Source organism: Chiloscyllium punctatum, chromosome 37 (genome assembly GCF_047496795.1).
Source record: "Chiloscyllium punctatum isolate Juve2018m chromosome 37, sChiPun1.3, whole genome shotgun sequence".
Classification (NCBI taxonomy): Eukaryota; Metazoa; Chordata; class Chondrichthyes; order Orectolobiformes; family Hemiscylliidae; genus Chiloscyllium; species Chiloscyllium punctatum.
In genome coordinates this window covers 18914378-18930895 of record NC_092775.1, presented here as the reverse complement: position 1 = coordinate 18930895, position 16518 = coordinate 18914378, and the positions used below count along the sequence as shown (strand labels likewise).

Genomic DNA, 16518 nt, shown 5'->3' with positions numbered 1-16518 from the left:
GTAAGATGTACATATTTCTATGCATGGAGCTGAACCCAGAACTGTAGGCATTACTCTGCATCACAAACCAGCCATCCAACCAACTGATCTAACGAACCAGTTGATGTTACCCTAGAGGATTCTCCTTCTCAACCACTCCCGGAGGTCTGGTGACCCTCAGGTTAAACTACCACCAGTCATCTCTCTCTAATGAGAGATCAGTCCTATAATCTGGTAGGACCATGGTGACTTGTCTACTTTTGTACGGTATGGTATTTGATGGGGCTGTAATGGCAGGCTGAGGTAATTAAGTGACAGGTTTACTCTGGGTTTCCTGACTGTGTCTTCAGGTATAAAGATTAAGTTGGTGATGTTCCAGTGGCAAATCAGGCCTCATGTTGTCTGGCAGCAGCTTCCTATTTTCTACATTTGCATTCTGTGAATATTCGTTGTATTGAAATCTCTTCAAATTATGTCCTATCTGCATTATTAAATCTTGGGAAAGCTGAGGTTGCACAATGGCATAAGAGTGGGGTGTGCCAGTTGAATCTGTCAATTTTTTTTAAAGTGAATGTTTTTGTTACAATTTTTATGTTGCACAGGAGGGGAGCAGAACATACTGGGATAAAGTCAAACTGGGGCTGGAGGGGACGTGAAGGCTTGGGCCATGAAGAGGAGCTGGAAAGGAAGAGAGTGGACGTAAACAACAAGAAGGGACTAGCGTCATCTTGAAGTCAGGGAGAATCAGTCAGGGAATACAAAATGACAGGCCAAAAGTGTGGTTTCTCTACAATCCATTGCTTGGTCCTCAATGTTGATGTGAAGATGCTGTCTATCATGGCAAGGATCTATAGTTGTGGGGTTAGGTTTGCCAAGTACGCAGGTTTAGTCTAGCAGGAGGTACAGAGTGTGGAAGGTTCTAGATGCTGAGTCAAGGGATTGCAAGAATACATCAAGAATGATCTAGGAAGGGTGTAGGAGGAGAAATGTCTCTTGCAAGATACTGGGGGGGGGGGGTAAGGTCAAGGAGGAGAGCTGGCATGTGCACACTCACTGTCACAAGGTCAAAGGGCATAGTGGACAGGTCAAGAGTGACAGAGGGAAGAAATACAGTGAAGCTTTGAACATTAATAATGATTGGTTCAAAACTGGCAGAGGAGATGCAATACACAGTCAAGGCATTGCAAGACAGAGAACACTTCAACAGGAGCAATAGTCCTCCTCACATGAGTGAATTGAATGAGTCTAAGAAGATTTCACTTGATTATAACAGATGCCAGGGCCAAGCTCATATGCACCCTATTCATACACCAGCATGGTCCCACCGCCAGAACTTCATTGCTTGTTCAGAATATCTACCGGTGCTACCAGAATCCCTCCTGTAGCTACCCTTGAATTTGCATCTTCTGTCAAGTAGATTAGCAAGGCAAGTGACAAATTCCCATTGCCATGAACACTCACTGGTGAATATTGGTTCTGATGACACTTGTTTCACACTTGGATGTACAACAGTTAGCTTACCATAGCTGAGAATTCAAATCCTGCATCATCATATGTTCACTTGGGCTTTGAGTGCACCTACAACTGTTCAGTTGTCCCTTTTGAAAGTAATCTCAGCCAAACCTTTTGCTACTGAATATATATGAGTATAAGGAAGGACTAGCTGAATCCAAAATATCAGCCATGCCCACATATTGGCAAATACAAAATTAGATACCACATGAACATCCGATAAAGAATAAATGCCACTGCACAATGTTGTTTCTCTATATTAAAATATATATCCCCAACTTCCTTGTAGCAATTAATAATTGTCAACCATGAGGCATGCTAAGACATTTAGCTCTGACTAAACTTATCCCAAGAAATTACCATGATGCATTCAATAATAAAATGAACAACGTAATTTGCAATGTGTACATATGATAGATTGAACTAATTTTAATTGCATGTCACCTTTGTGGTCCCTTGAATTCTTACATTATCTGTCTTGCTCAATATGCCTTGATGCAATCTGGCCATCAGCAGTTGAGGTAGAGGCAGTCTGCTCAGTGCACTGCCCAGTTGTATTTGATGACCATGATAGGCATTTGCTGGAGGTCTCATGCTTTAAAGGTTTTGCTCTTCAGGGGTTCTCCTGAATGAATGGAGGGGCATCTCTCTTATTGAATGACGTGAGGTCAGTGACAGAGGGAATGTGGAGGGGACATACACATTGAAAGGATGCCTTTAGCAGAAACCTTATATGTAGCTAACCCACAATCCCTTTGTCTGTACACAACCCCATCACACAAAAGGTATTCACAAAAGTAAAATTGCCATATAATGTGGACTCAGTTTTCAAGTGGTATTAAGGCTACACTAGCATTTGCATGACTGACCCAGCAGCCCACTAACAAAGATATATTACTTCATGACTCCATGAGCATCCCATTGATGATGTGCAACTGTTCAACTTACCTGTGCTGTTTCGAATAGGTTGTTGGCCCTTTTCCTACACTGGACCCAGGACCTTTGGTGGACCCCATCATTGTTCATATCCTCTGCAATCTCTGTCCAGACCAACTTGGTCAGGGAGGAGCGGTTTATTTGCCTTTTATGAAAAGGAACACCTGTCATTCACTGACAACCTGGAGGAGACTCTGCCGTGGGTACCAGTATCGCAGGAGGCCTGTCTGATCTAGTTCTAGACATTTGAGCCATTAAAAAGTCTTCAATATAATGGGCATTAAGCGAAACAAAAAAAATTAATAATGAGCGAACAATGAGAGGCGCAGTTTGAGGGGAAGTAGAACATGGTTAATAAAAAGATGCTATGATAAATGGAGAAATGTTTTCGGAAGGTAAAGCATAGAATTATCAATGCTGGAGATCTGAAATAAACAACAGAAATTGCTGGAGAAACTCAGCAGGTCTGGCAGTATCTGTAGAGAGAAACCAGAGTGAGCATTTTGAATCCAGTAGCTCTTCTGAATTGTCGACTGTTTTTTGGTAAATTGGATTTGGACAGGCTGCAAAAAAGGTTAAAGTATTGAATGGCTTAAAGAAATAGACTATGGAGCTCACGGAGTAAAAGCTCCAACACAGACTTGATGAGCCAATGTCCTGCTTTCAAGATGTAAGATTCAGTTCTTCAATTAAATATGCCACCTTATGAATGTTCACTTCTATGATATCGACGGTTGATAAGGTACTTATTTCCCCAGCTATCATGGAAAAAGTTATTTTCTGTGTTAAGTACTGAGTGAAGGAGATGAGTAGCAGTCACTATGTGATGCGGTCTTGGGGGATCCTGTAGTAAAGTGGTAGTGACCCTCTGAGCCAAGAAGACCTGTGTTCAAGTCCCTCCTTTTCCCGAGGTGTGTCATTGTCTCTCTGAATAGTTCGATTCAAAGAATCAGTGAAATGGTACTAGCTATTTATTATTTGTAGACTTTGGGCACGAGGAATTATGTCTAATTTTTAAATCCCTTGAGCCATATGAAAAATATCTTTGATATTTGTTTACAGTAAAAAACATTTGATTGCAATTCAACTAAACAAATGGCTGTCTTAAGTGATATTTCAGCAACATAAGGAAATAGGGAACTACTTCCTGTCATAAGATTGCCCAATTGAAATCAGCATGATTTTATTTTGGTAAAGTAGGACCAGATTTGGACTATTTTATTTTATGGTGTAATGATGAATTTATAATTGTAGTGTTATCAATGGAATTTTTCATGACAAATATTACTCCACATTTTCAGATATTTGTGTATCCAGGCATGGTCAAATGTGTGGTTTAATCAAAACCATCATTATTCAATTCCATGGCAGTTTGTTTTGGAAAATGAGCATCTAGGGGTCAATTTGAACAATTGGATAGAATGGGATGCTGAATAACATAAATTACTGTACTCATCAAGTTGCTACTTAGGGTTCATTTGGGGCAGTGGTATTGTCCCTTCCTCTGAACCAGCATCTGAGGTTCAAGTCTCTGCTGCTCCAGAACTGTATAATAACACCTCTCAAGGGGTTGATTAGAAAGCATCAGTCATGATGAGAGCCGTGGCCCATTTAAAATCATCATAAAATCCCTACAGTATGGAAGGAGACCATTCAGCCCATCAAGGCCTCATCAACCCTTTGAAGAGCATCCCACCCAGACTCACTGACCCACCCTATCCCTGGGACCCTGCATTTGCCACTTAGCCTGCACACAATGTGCAATTTATCACAGCCAATCCACCTAATCTACACATTTTTGGACTGTGGGAGGAAACTGGAGTACTTGGAGGAAACCCACATAGACACAGGGAGAATGGGCAAACTCCACACAGACAGTCGTCTGAGACTGAACTCAAACCCAGGTCCCTGTTGCTGTGAGGCAGCAGTGCTAACCACTGAGCCACTGTGCCACCTCTTGGGAGGTTTTACACTTCAGCTGTACACCCCACTCATTTTGGGGAAACAAATTACTAAACTAGTTCTTGACCTACCTTCTCTTCATTGCCTTTGAATTTGAATATTTTGAATGAACCTTTTCAGGTCTGTTATGATGCAATTCTGAAGCAGGTGGGAATTAAAACTGACTCAGAAGCAGGGACACCACAAAAATATCATAAAACATCTGAACACACACTTCTTCACCCTCAGTGATAAACACTAGCACACCTTAACACATAAAAATAGAGTCATAAACAAACAAAAGAAGGCCATTTGGACTCATTGGGGAGTTCTAGGCATTCCAGCCCAGAGGTAAGGGCACCACAAGATTATTTAAATAATTTTGAATCAACCTATTCTGGCATATCACTGCAGATAAGACTCAAACTTGAACCTCTGGCCCACAGAAGCACCACTGCATCCCGAATCCCTAAACACACCCCTTCTCAACCGTAGCCAGTCACATAATGGTAAGAATTAGAGATAGTTTATGTTGCTACACGTCTATGATTAATCAACCCTGAGACATCAATAACAATAAAACAGAGGGAGAGAGTTGGTAGTCTGTTGTTCACACATGGTCGGGGCTCTGTGGCACATATAAATGCAGAGTAAAACTTCAAACTTTTTCAATGATGCCCAACTTAGAAATGTGACATTGAGGCTAATATCAATCAACAGTGAGTCTCATGAAGACTAGCAGATTGGTCAGACAAGGAAGAGACAAAGTTTAATGCAGAGAAATATGAGTTGATGCATTTTGGTGGAAAGAAGAGGCAATATGGATTTAATGGCACAGTTCTAAAGAGCATATAGGAACAATAGGAACTTCGAGGTCATGTACTTTGAAGGTGACTGACACATTAAGAAACTAATTAGGGAAGCACATGGAATCTTGGTCTGTATTAGTAAAAGCAATGAATTCTAAAGTAGGGAAATTATGCTGAACCTTTATGAAGCCCTGAATAGGCTACATTGCATCCAGTTTTGGTTGTCATAGCTTAGCTAGGTTATGAAATTCCTTGACACTGTACAGAGGAGACTTACCAAAAATCTTCCAGGGATGGATGAGTTTAGCCACAAAGTTAGGTTGGAGACATTATGATTATTCTCCTTGGAGCAAAGGAGATTGGGGAAGATTTGATAGAGGTAGACAAAGGAACAATGTTCCCATTCACAAATGGTACAAAGCTAGAATACAAATATAAGGGATATGAAGAAATATTTTTTGGAATAGCAAGTGTTAATCATCTGGATATTACTGTCTATGAAAGCAATTAAAGACAAAGAGAAGCAATAATTTCATCAGAAAATTGGATAGGCACATGAGGGAAATGGTTGGACATTTCTAGAGTATTAGAGAGGGGAATGGGATTGACTGGATTGCTCCACAAAGGGCTGGCATGAACTCAATGGCCAATTGGCCTCTTTCTGAGTCTTTATGGCTCTGTTTTTAACTGTTCAGTTTTTCATTCGAGGGAACTGGCTTAAACATCCTACAGACAGTGAAGCCTGATGGGTGTTGCTGAGGGGCATTTTACATCAATGGGCAGTTGCTTCTAAATTCCCAGCCCTTCCCTTGGTCAAATATTAATCCAAGTCTTGATTGCAGCAGCTCTCTTGACCAGCTTCTGTAAAGATTCCTGAATCATTGTTTATTAATACCTCCTCCAAGTAGAATTGCACTGTACAGGACATTGGTTAGGCCACTGTTGGAATATTGCATGCAATTCTGATCTCCTTCCTATCGGAAAGATGTTGTGAAACATGAAAGGGTTAAGAAAAGATTTACAAGCATGTTGCCAGGGTTAGAGGATTTGAGCTATGGGAAAAGGTTGGACAGGCTGGGGCTGTTTTCCCTGGAGGGTCAGAGGCTGAGGCGTGACCTCATAGAGGTTTACAAAATTATGAGGGGCATAGATAGGATAAATAGACAAAGTCTTTTCCCTGGGATCAGGGAGTCCAGAACTAGAGGGCATAGGTTTAGAGTAAGAGGGGAAAGATGTAAAAGAGACCTAAGGGGCAACTTTTTCACGCAGAGGGTGGTACATGTTTGGAATGAGCTGCCAGAGGAAGTGGTGGAGGCTGGTACAACTGCAACATTTTAAGAGCATTTGGATGGGTATATGAATAGGAAGGGTTTGGAGGGATATGGGCCGAGTGCCGATGGTTGGGATATCTGGATGGCATGGACAGGTTGGACCGAAGAGACTGTTTTCATGCTGTACAGCTCTATGACTCTAAGTCAGCAGAATTTGAAAATTAAAGAATCATTCTCTGGGTGGTGTATGTTACAGTTCAGAGGTTGGACACATATACGTTTTAACTGGATACTCCTCAATTCCCGGTACAAAATTCTTCAAGTAGGAGATTGCTGGGTAAGAAGAAAGGAAGGAAAATCAAAAGGGAAAGTTATGATTGAATGGTTGACCCCCGACATTTCTTTGCAGCTGTTTACAGAATCAGATTGGGAATGACCTGGCTGTATCCTTTATCTTAAATGTAAAGGTGCATTGTTTCCTGATTTTAACAAGATTAGATTTGCCGTGAATTTGCAACTCGGGGATTAAGAGAGCAAAGTTCTGAAAACCATGACTACAGCATTATCAAAAGCTGGACCAAGGAAGAAGTGTTTTAATATGTTATTAATAGTAAATTTACAAATACAATGACATCAGCGCTATAAATCATTCTGGCACACGCCACCCGAAATCAGTTACGCACAAACAAATTTATAACAAATGGGTTCATGCGCCAAAACTATGAGGAACTTGTCAGGACAAATATTGCTGAGGTTCTAAAAGATCACTGTTTGCAGTAAAATTCTTGCAGATCTATTAGGTGTACATAAAGGATGCTCATGCCTTTTTTTAAAAGTCCATTTATAACAGTGTTAAGACTAAAATGCAAGAAGTTATCAAAAAAAAGGATTATTTTCTTGTAAAACATATACCCTTATGCAGAATGAAATTAGTTGTGTGGCCAGTGTAATTAATTTGGAAAGTACCACCTGTTTTCCAAAATAAGAATAAGTTCATAGCTACTATTAATCTCTTGGCTGTGCGTAAAGTAAGCAGAACAATGAATAGAAAGGTGAGCTCTGCTAAGTGTGTCTCAGAGACATCCATATGCTGGTCACAGCAGTGGGAACCTTTTGAAGTCACACACAGCTGTCATCTCTTGTGTTCTGCTCTCTGACTCGAGTCTGGAACACTCTTGCAAAAGCTGAGTTCAACTATTTCATCATATGTCATTGCCTCGGGCTCCAAGAATGCAAATCAGACCCCACAAATGTCTGAGTCACACGGCAAGATCATATTGTTACATTTGAAACCAGTTGTCACTTTTATCCTTTGCTTCTGTGGGTGAGGGTAACTTTCTGTAACCAATCAATGGCACAAAGTAATTGTATAGGTTAGAGCAATGGCACAAAGGGAGTCATACAATCTTCTATTTTTTCTCTATGTTCTAATGTCCACCAGTAAATACCAGAGTAGTACAAAAAAATGAGTTTTCAGTGTATAAAGATAATTTTCTGACAAAGACTGATACAGATTCCTAGAATGTGGGAATTATAATGCAACAACACGATGATGTTGGGTCAGAGTGCCCCATAAAAAAATGTCTTTCAGTTTTTTTTAAAATCTTGCACTTCTAAGCTTTTTTCAAATCTCAGTACAAAAGCAGCTGGGCTCTGATAGTTGTGTCACTTTCAAAACCACAATTTGCTCTAGGCGTTAGCAAATCAATTGACAGATTGAGAAAAATCTTGTGAGGCGCTCACTTCATCAGGACATCCTATCCAAGCCAAAGGTCTCATTTCCTCAGAATGCAGCAGCTTCTTGTCTTTTATTCTCTGAATAGGACCATTTTCAAGTCCTTTGGTCTCTAAAAGCTGATTCAATGTGTCACTCTAATTGTCCATAATTTGACCAAACTCAAGTCAAGTTTTTAAGCATAAGTTTTTGTTACAATTCAGGATTCTCTCAGCATGTCTGTTGTGTTTACAGATCACCAATGGTTTCCCTAAACTGACCAAATCTCATGAAACCTACAATTTTCAACTGTGGCATGAGCTGTGTTGACCTATTCTGTCGTAATCACAATATACCATCATTAATAATCGCATCAGGTGCCTAACAGTCTCTCCTGATGTTGCCAAATAATGGAAACAACACTAAAGATAGACCAGGGGTTTGATTTCAAATGTCCCACTGGGTGCATTTTTAGTGAGGTGTGGGGCATGCAGTAAAGAGCAGTTAGCTAGTGCACCATTTTCCCATACACAACAGAGCTCACCTCCAAACAGGAAATCAATAGCTCACTGATTCTATGCAAATAAGCAATGAAGGATCATTTGAGCTTAATTGATCCAAATGTTATACTGCTCATGCCAGAAAATGGTTGACGTGGGTTTGGCATACATGAAGGACAGTCTTTTTCTTAAATGTTCCAAACAATAGGCTAGAAAGGCGAACATACCTTCAGTAAAACAGTTAATGGGAAGGGAAACATATCTTCAGGGTGGTGTTCTTAGCCCATTGGGGTCACATTTCTCTTCTCAAGAAGATAATGCCCTCCTTCCTTCCAATCTGCTTATGCATCAAACCCCCTTCCCCCTTCATCCCACTCACCCTACCTCCCTGAGGTGCCAGGTAATCCCTTCCCAAAGTCCGCTGACTGATCACACTCTGGGGTCTGTCAGGCTTTCCTTATAGACCAACCTGCAGTCCAGGCAATGCTGCTATGGAGTTTTCATGCTGTCTGGGGGGAAGGTGGGGTGGGAGGTGGGGAGGGGGAGGGGGAGGTGGAAGGTGGAAAATGCCACTTCTCACCAATTCAACCATCTCCTCCTCCCTCCGATCTATGCAGCAAATTAGAGGGGTGGGGCCAACATTCTCTGAGCCTGCAGTTGGCCACCCTCCTGCTCCTCTCACAATCATTTTCTGCCCTAGTTTGTTTTTTGGTCACAACCAATGGGTAAGATTAATTTACATTTTAAATACAGAAACCACTGATGCTGTATGGAATCAACACAATACTGAGTCCATGAAGAGTTCATATATCCTATTTGAGAAAGTATTTCCAAATATTCTTATAAGTGAGAGGACATTTGAATGAAATACATAATGGCCACTCAGCAGTGATTGCAGAATACATGCTATAACTAAATGTTATGGGCATATTACTGTAGTGGCTATGTCACTGGGCCAATAATCCAGAGACCTTGGACTTAATGATCTGGAGGCATGAGTTCAAATATCAATTGGAAAATATTAAATAAGTATGTAATTTGTTTGAAAACTGTAATCAGTAATGATATTGTTTGAGTGTTATTTCTAATGTATCATTTTGATTGACCATGAAAATATGGTGTTTTATTAAGGGAAGGCAGTTTGCTGCCCTGTCCTGGTCTGGTCTGGTATGAATGTGACTCAAGGGTGACAGCAATGTGGTTGACTCTGAACTGTCCTCCAAAATGGCCAAGCAAGACATTTTCTTAACATAAACAGATATAAGGGCAGGTTGAATTTCCATGATGTTGTTTGCTGAGAATAAACAGACAATTGAAAGATATCCTGTAGAATTTCAACCTCTGAGGATTTAACTGGACAGACACTTTACAAAGTCAAACTACGATGTCGGGACCTTCCTCGACACATTTGTTTTAACAGATGAACAATAGAACCATCGACTCTGGTACAATTCATTTATATTACTTTACAATAACCTGTTATATCCACAAATACTTTTAACAGACCTCAATTCTGAATAGAGCTTGGAAAGACACAAGGAAAATTCATTAAGATTATTTGTTTTTTTTTCACTGCTCACTGATTTCTTGGTCCAGCAATATCTCAATTTTAAAATGTTCATCATTGTGTCAAATACTTCCATATTCCCACCATTCTCTAAAACCTGTTCAGTGCTTCCATTCTACAAGGACTCTGCATTCCTGAAATTCCAGTCTCTTTTGCATCCCCAATGTCTTTTGGTCCACCATATCTTCAGTTGCCTAGGCACTTGGCTTCTGTTGGAATTTCTCCCTCTCTCCATCTTCACCCTCTTTCCCACCCCCCCCCCCCCCCCCCCCCCCCCCTTCAAGTACTGCGTAAAATTTACCTCTGCTATTAAACTTTTGGTCAACTGTCCTGTTTTTTCTTTATGTGGCACTTTGTCAAATCCCATCTGATAACAGCCTTGTGAAGCATGGGACAGTATTGCTACATTAAAAGCCACTACAAATGCAAGATACTGTTGCTGCGTAGTCCGCTGTTTTGTGGTGGCTGTTGTTTATATGGGTCACCCTTGCTCGAGAAACGTGTGGTCCTGGAGAGATTCAGCTGGCTGAAGCCAATTTTTAATATCAGTTTTGTCCTAAATTCGCTTAAAGGACATTGGATAAAATGTGAAAGTTTCTCAATTTAATCAGACTCCTGTCATTTATTTTTATTTTGCCCAGCTTTATGTGCTGTAGAAACTTGACTCAGCATGCTTACAATCCCTCCGTCTCCTCAGTGCTTAAACAATTCATAAACACTTCAATTCAATTAATTAGGGTTTGCATTCATACATTGAATTCAGTTTATACATGCACTTACAGGGTCTGTCTTGTGTCATTTAGGTATTTATTTCAACCCTTCTGATTCAAGGCATTCTGAATTTTGGTTCATCATTACTGAAAAGCAAACATTTTCAATTTAAAATTGAGGGAAATAATTTACAAAAGATCATGAGGTCAAATATGCTTGCCTTAGTGGAACCACATAGAGGGCCATCCATACTATTGGAACATGGTGATCTGCTACCCATTCCTATAGCGACTCAGAGGATGGCTCATGTACTGATGAAGAAAGGGGAGAATCTCACTAGTGTGTGCAGACCTGTTCTGCAGACACCACCTGGCCAGCCTAAATCTTTGGCTGAAGTTTGCGTGGTATTATCACCCCATTCACACTTTCTTCAGAATCGCAATCAATACGGACAATGTGATTGGGGTAGAGGCCTGCTTCTCAGTTTCAGGCACCACTTCATCTGCCTTGTGAAAGTTGCAGCAAAGTTATTATTGGAGTTAATCTGCTGACCAGTCTTGTCAATCCCATGTTTGCCGTCTTGATATGCTTCCTAATCAGCCATAGTGGTATCCAATGAATGAGATATAAAGAAAATAATTTGCTTTTATGTCATTCAAATTTCTTAAGACATTTTAAAACACTTTACAGAAACCAGTTTTTCTTTAAAATATGTTCGTTCATAGAAACAGCAGCTGCAAGGTCCCAGAAATACAGTGCCATTTCCCCTGTTTCTGGTGTAATGGTTAGGGACCGATTTTAAATGAGTTGGAGACAGGGACTCCATTGCAGCCAAAAAGGCAGTCATGTTTATCAATATTAGACCTGTCAGTATTGCACTGGGGTGCTGGCCTTGAACATGTGCTCAATTCCTGGACTAGGTCTTAAGGTCATAACCTTCTCAAACTGATACGAGTATTTTCATTGAGTAAATGGTAGCCACATTTTAAACTTAAAGATTTCTTTATAATAACAAATTGAAAGCACAGTAGCCTGGAATTTCAGTGGGCATTGTCACTGTTTTATGGGCTTAGAATGGGTACAGTACAACAAGTTTTGGATTAGTGGTGCTGGAAGAGCATAGCAGTTCAGGCAGCATCCGAGGAGCAGTAAAATTGACGTTTCGGGCAAAAGCCCTTCATCAGGAATACAGGCAGAGAGTCTGAAGGGTGGAGAGATAAGTATCCTCGGACGCAGCCTGAACTGCTGTGCTCTTCCAGCACCACTAATCCAGAATCTGGTTTCCAGCATCTGCAGTCATTGTTTTTACATAGTACAACAAGTGGCATGTCTGTGCTCAATCTGTGCTGCGATCTACAACAGCTACCATATTGATTAGGGCTGCTCAGTAAGTGTCTCAGCTGCCTGCCTGAAACTGATGTCTCTTTCTTGTGTCGGCATATCATTGGTCTAAATGCTTGTAACCAGACGTCTTTGCCAAACAGTCTAGGATTGACCATGTCTTGCGCAGTGCATGCTGCAGTTTCTTCAGGTGCTCTCCAGTGACCCACCAATGCACCACTGGAGGCTCCAGGTTTAAAAAGATCATGCCTTAGATTTCCTGCTTTGTTGTGCTAGTTATTTACTGCTCAATTTGATGAAACCCTTGCAAAAGGTGACCAGTAAGTTTGTGTCAAATATGTTGAGCACAAATCTAATTTTCTGAGATCTCTTGTGTTAGTTAAAAAAGCATTATGTGACAAAGAAACTACCCATGCCATTGCTCAAGTTCAGCTATTGGAGTTTTTCATTAATTTTGTTTGATTCCAGGAAGCTCCAAAAATTAAGTTGATTCTTTTTGAGGCTAAAAACATTTAATAGGCACGTTTTAAAGTATGCATTTTTCATTTTGCCAAGAAAATGACTGCCCACGAATATAACTAGCATTTAAAGCCATGCCTTATGTTTAATGTCAGTGTAATCTCAATTAATGGATTAGGTGCTGCGATCAAAAATGCATGATTTGTGATTAATTAGTTTTCAGCTGTAAGAATCAAACTGCACAACTTAAACCCATTAAGGAATATTTTCAAAGCAATTAAAAACAAAATCACCAAAACCGTTTGCACTTGTTCATGAAAGAATTTATATTTGGTAACAAGCAAATGGTTTTTGTCAGGATTTGGAGATGCCGGTGTTGGACTGGGGTGTACACAGTTAAAAATCACACAACACCAGGTTATAGTCCAACAGGTTTAATTGGAAGCACTAGCTTTCGGAGCAACGGTTTTTGTCAGTTACTTGATAAAAGACAACACTCCTGAACATTAGCACAAGTTTGGCTGCAATTTGTGTCAAGATTCACAATTTTGCCCAAAATGGAAATTCCACCTAATTTTCCTTATGTAATTGTGAGGCCAAGGGAAACATAAATGCTCCCTTACCCTCCTATTGCACTGCTTCTAACACTTACCCTGCCTTTCTAATTGATGCCTCCCACCTCACCCCCTCCTATCTCCAGACTTTCCTGAGACAGGTCAGGCAGCATCTGTGAAGAAAAGCAACATTAGCATTACAGCCCATCAAGTTCAGATCACCCCTCCAAAGAGCAGCCCACCCAATTCCATCCCAAAACCCTTCATTTCCTATGGCCAATCCACCTAAACTGCACATCTTTGGACTATGGGAGGAGCCCCACAAGGAGGAGAATGTGCAAACTCCACACAGACAGTGACCCAAGGATAGAATTGAACCTGGGTTCCTGGTGCTAACTATTGAACCAGCATGACACCCCAAAGATGGATTTTCATCTGATGAACAGTCATAAACTTGGAACATTAACTCTGCTTCTCTCTGTGAAAATGCTCCCTGGGTAGCTGAATTTCTGCAGCTTTTTTGAATACTTTAAATTCCCAGTAGCTGCAGTATTTTGGTCTTCTATTCAAAGCATGGAATTGTAGAACATTTGGTCCTAAAACTTCCATTTATTAATTTGATGTTTTGTCCCCCTCATATAGTATGAAGGTTAACTTTTTTCCTTATAACTTCTCTTGTTGTGAAAATGCTTCTTTTCCTGGGTGAATAGTCCAGGGGTTTTCCAGTCATTCCTCATAATGCAGACCACTGATATTGGTGATCAGATTTGCGATCCTTCTCCACTCTGTCTGCAGCACTTGTACATTGTTTGTTCATTAGAACTGGACCAAGGTGCAGTCTGACCAGAGCTCTGCACAGTGTGACCATGACTTCCTCTGACTTTGAGGCTCTCTTATTTCCTCCACATCCATGTATGATGGAGCTCTATCGCAATTAGCAGGGTACAAATCACTTTACTGAGTTGATTGTATTTTTGAATTGAGAAAAATGTCTACTGGTGGAGATTCACTGAGGAGATGGGGCCATTATTTTGATTACATCATTACATTCTCTGTTTCATAACATGGCTCACTGTTCCATTAACTATTCTGCAGGTTCATGGCAGAATTCCTTGTCGTAAATGTAAATGATTTAAAAAGTTCTCCATCACAATAATTAGTTATTCCAGTGCCATGATCCAGTGGCTTGGATCACATCTACTTGGAAACGAATCCTTTAAGCATTCTCTATTGTCCTCCTGGACGCGAGATGGTTTGGTGACTGAAAATAGAGCATTCTGTGGTGGAGTAGAATGTTATTCAACTTTCAGCAGTCATGAAAGAGGATTGATTGTTGAGAATAATTACATTTTTGATGGCATTCTTTTTAATGAGAGCAGTGATACAGATTTTTCCAATGAAAAGTTACCACAAAATTACTATAAACAAACAGTCATTCGAGATGTCTTGTGAATATCTCTTCAGACCAGATCAATGACTATTTATGAGTTAAGAGTATTTCTTTTTCTATTTGTTGGCAGTAAACTTGCAACAAAAATGAAACTGAAACAATGTGTATTTGTTTAAATGTGGAGTTAATAATCTCTAATGCTCCTAAGGGAGCTGCAGCACTAATGTCTATGGCTGGTCACACGATGATTGAAGATTTACTAAGCCCAGAATTCAATACACCTCTCCAGTCAGTCCTCACAACTCAGATTTCCAACACTCGAGATTTCAACTCCAGTACCTAGCAAAAGAGTTCTGTGCCAAGTTAAAACTTGCTATGTTGATATTTGTAGAAACATGCTGTGAACATTTTATTACAGATTCTAGGTAGGGGATTCAGGAATTTCAGAAAATTTAGTGTGCAAAGACATGAAAGTTTCAGCATTAATTAAAATGAATTACTATATCACAAATTCACCAAAATTGATTGCTTAACTTTAATAGTGTTCAGTTATATTGCTGTGTTTTGAAAGTTTTAGATTTTTTAAATATATGGATAGATCGCAAAATTACTTGTGTATTTTGATTTTCCAAGATATTTTAAGGCATTCCTAGAGTTCTCATGAAGACTTGCTGTTGGTATTGGTGAAACAATCTATTTGGAATTTTCATGGAAAATTAATTTTCATTGAAATAGATGCATTTGCTGATGAATGATGACCTTGTACTGATTGTTACTTTTTTCTGTCAGGTGCATGGAAATGTTAGATTTGGTGATCCCACACAATCTGACTGGAAGCATTGAGTGTCCCAACAATTCCGATTTCAACAGCGCTCATATTAGTAACATCTCAGTCTCATCAAATGGCAAGGAAGGTAGGAGAACAAATCTAGCAGGTTTGTTTGCAGCTGTTATCCAAATCTGTACAAATATCTGGAAGATGTTGTCACACTGGGAAAATGACAAGAAGATGACAAAATGGAGATAGTCAGAATTCTTTGAATGTTGCACAAACAATTACATAAGTCATACTTACATCATGAGAAGGAAGATCTCTGCAAGAAAGTATTCAGAGTTCATTGTACTTCTGATGAGCAATAAAGTATTTGACTCATAGAATAAAAGGTCTTTTTGTCCTTTGGAAATTACTCATAGCACACTTTGATTTTTTTTTTGACTGGAACCATGGGTGTGCAACAGTTTGTATTTATATTATGCTCATCATGTCAGCTTCAGTTCTCAGAACACTGATTGCTCTGAAGTGGTCAAGAGACAGTGTGCTAAGGCTGTGTGACTGGACTCAAAGCCTATTATAATAAAAAAACTGCAAAATTTGCAGATGCTGTAAATCAGACAAAAATGGAAATTGCTGGAAAAGCTCAGCAGGTCTGAGCATTTATAACAATCTTATTTACATTTAACAGTGCAAATCCCTTGTCATCAAGAACATTATTTTGAGGTAGATATTTTAATCGACTTTCTATGGCATTCATCTGAGGTAGGTGCATCTTGAGCTCAGATCTTCTAACCTAGAGATAGGTTAGATTTGGTGATCCCACACAATCTGACAGGAAGCATCAAGTGTCCCAACAATTCAGATTTCAACAACGCTCACATTAATTACATCTCAGTCTCATCAAACGGCAAGGAAGGTAGGAGAACAAATCTAGCAGGTTTGTTTACAGCTGTTATACAAACCTGAACAACTATCTGGAAGATGTTGTCACTACCATTGTCCCATTGTGATTTTTTTCAGTCTCGTTTTAAATGCGTTTCAATGTTCCTGTATTAGGCA

The 16518-nt window shown here is 39.9% G+C and overlaps 1 protein-coding gene across 6 annotated transcripts in view; it reads left to right on the top strand.

Moving 5' to 3' along the window:
* LOC140462906 (protein phosphatase EYA1-like) overlaps positions 1 to 16518 on the top strand; it is a 251083-nt gene that overhangs the window by 66749 nt on the left and 167816 nt on the right. For 4 of the 6 annotated variants that reach the window (XM_072556368.1, XM_072556370.1, XM_072556371.1 and 1 more), the window contains exon 2: positions 15474 to 15598. The exons of 1 other annotated variant lie outside the window; for it this stretch is intronic. In XM_072556368.1, the coding sequence (XP_072412469.1) occupies positions 15478 to 15598 (121 nt within the window). In that variant the 5' untranslated portion in view covers positions 15474 to 15477. Of the gene's footprint in view, positions 1 to 15473; positions 15599 to 16374; positions 16397 to 16518 lie in introns of those variants that run through there. One more of the 6 variants, XM_072556372.1, reaches the window with a different exon arrangement.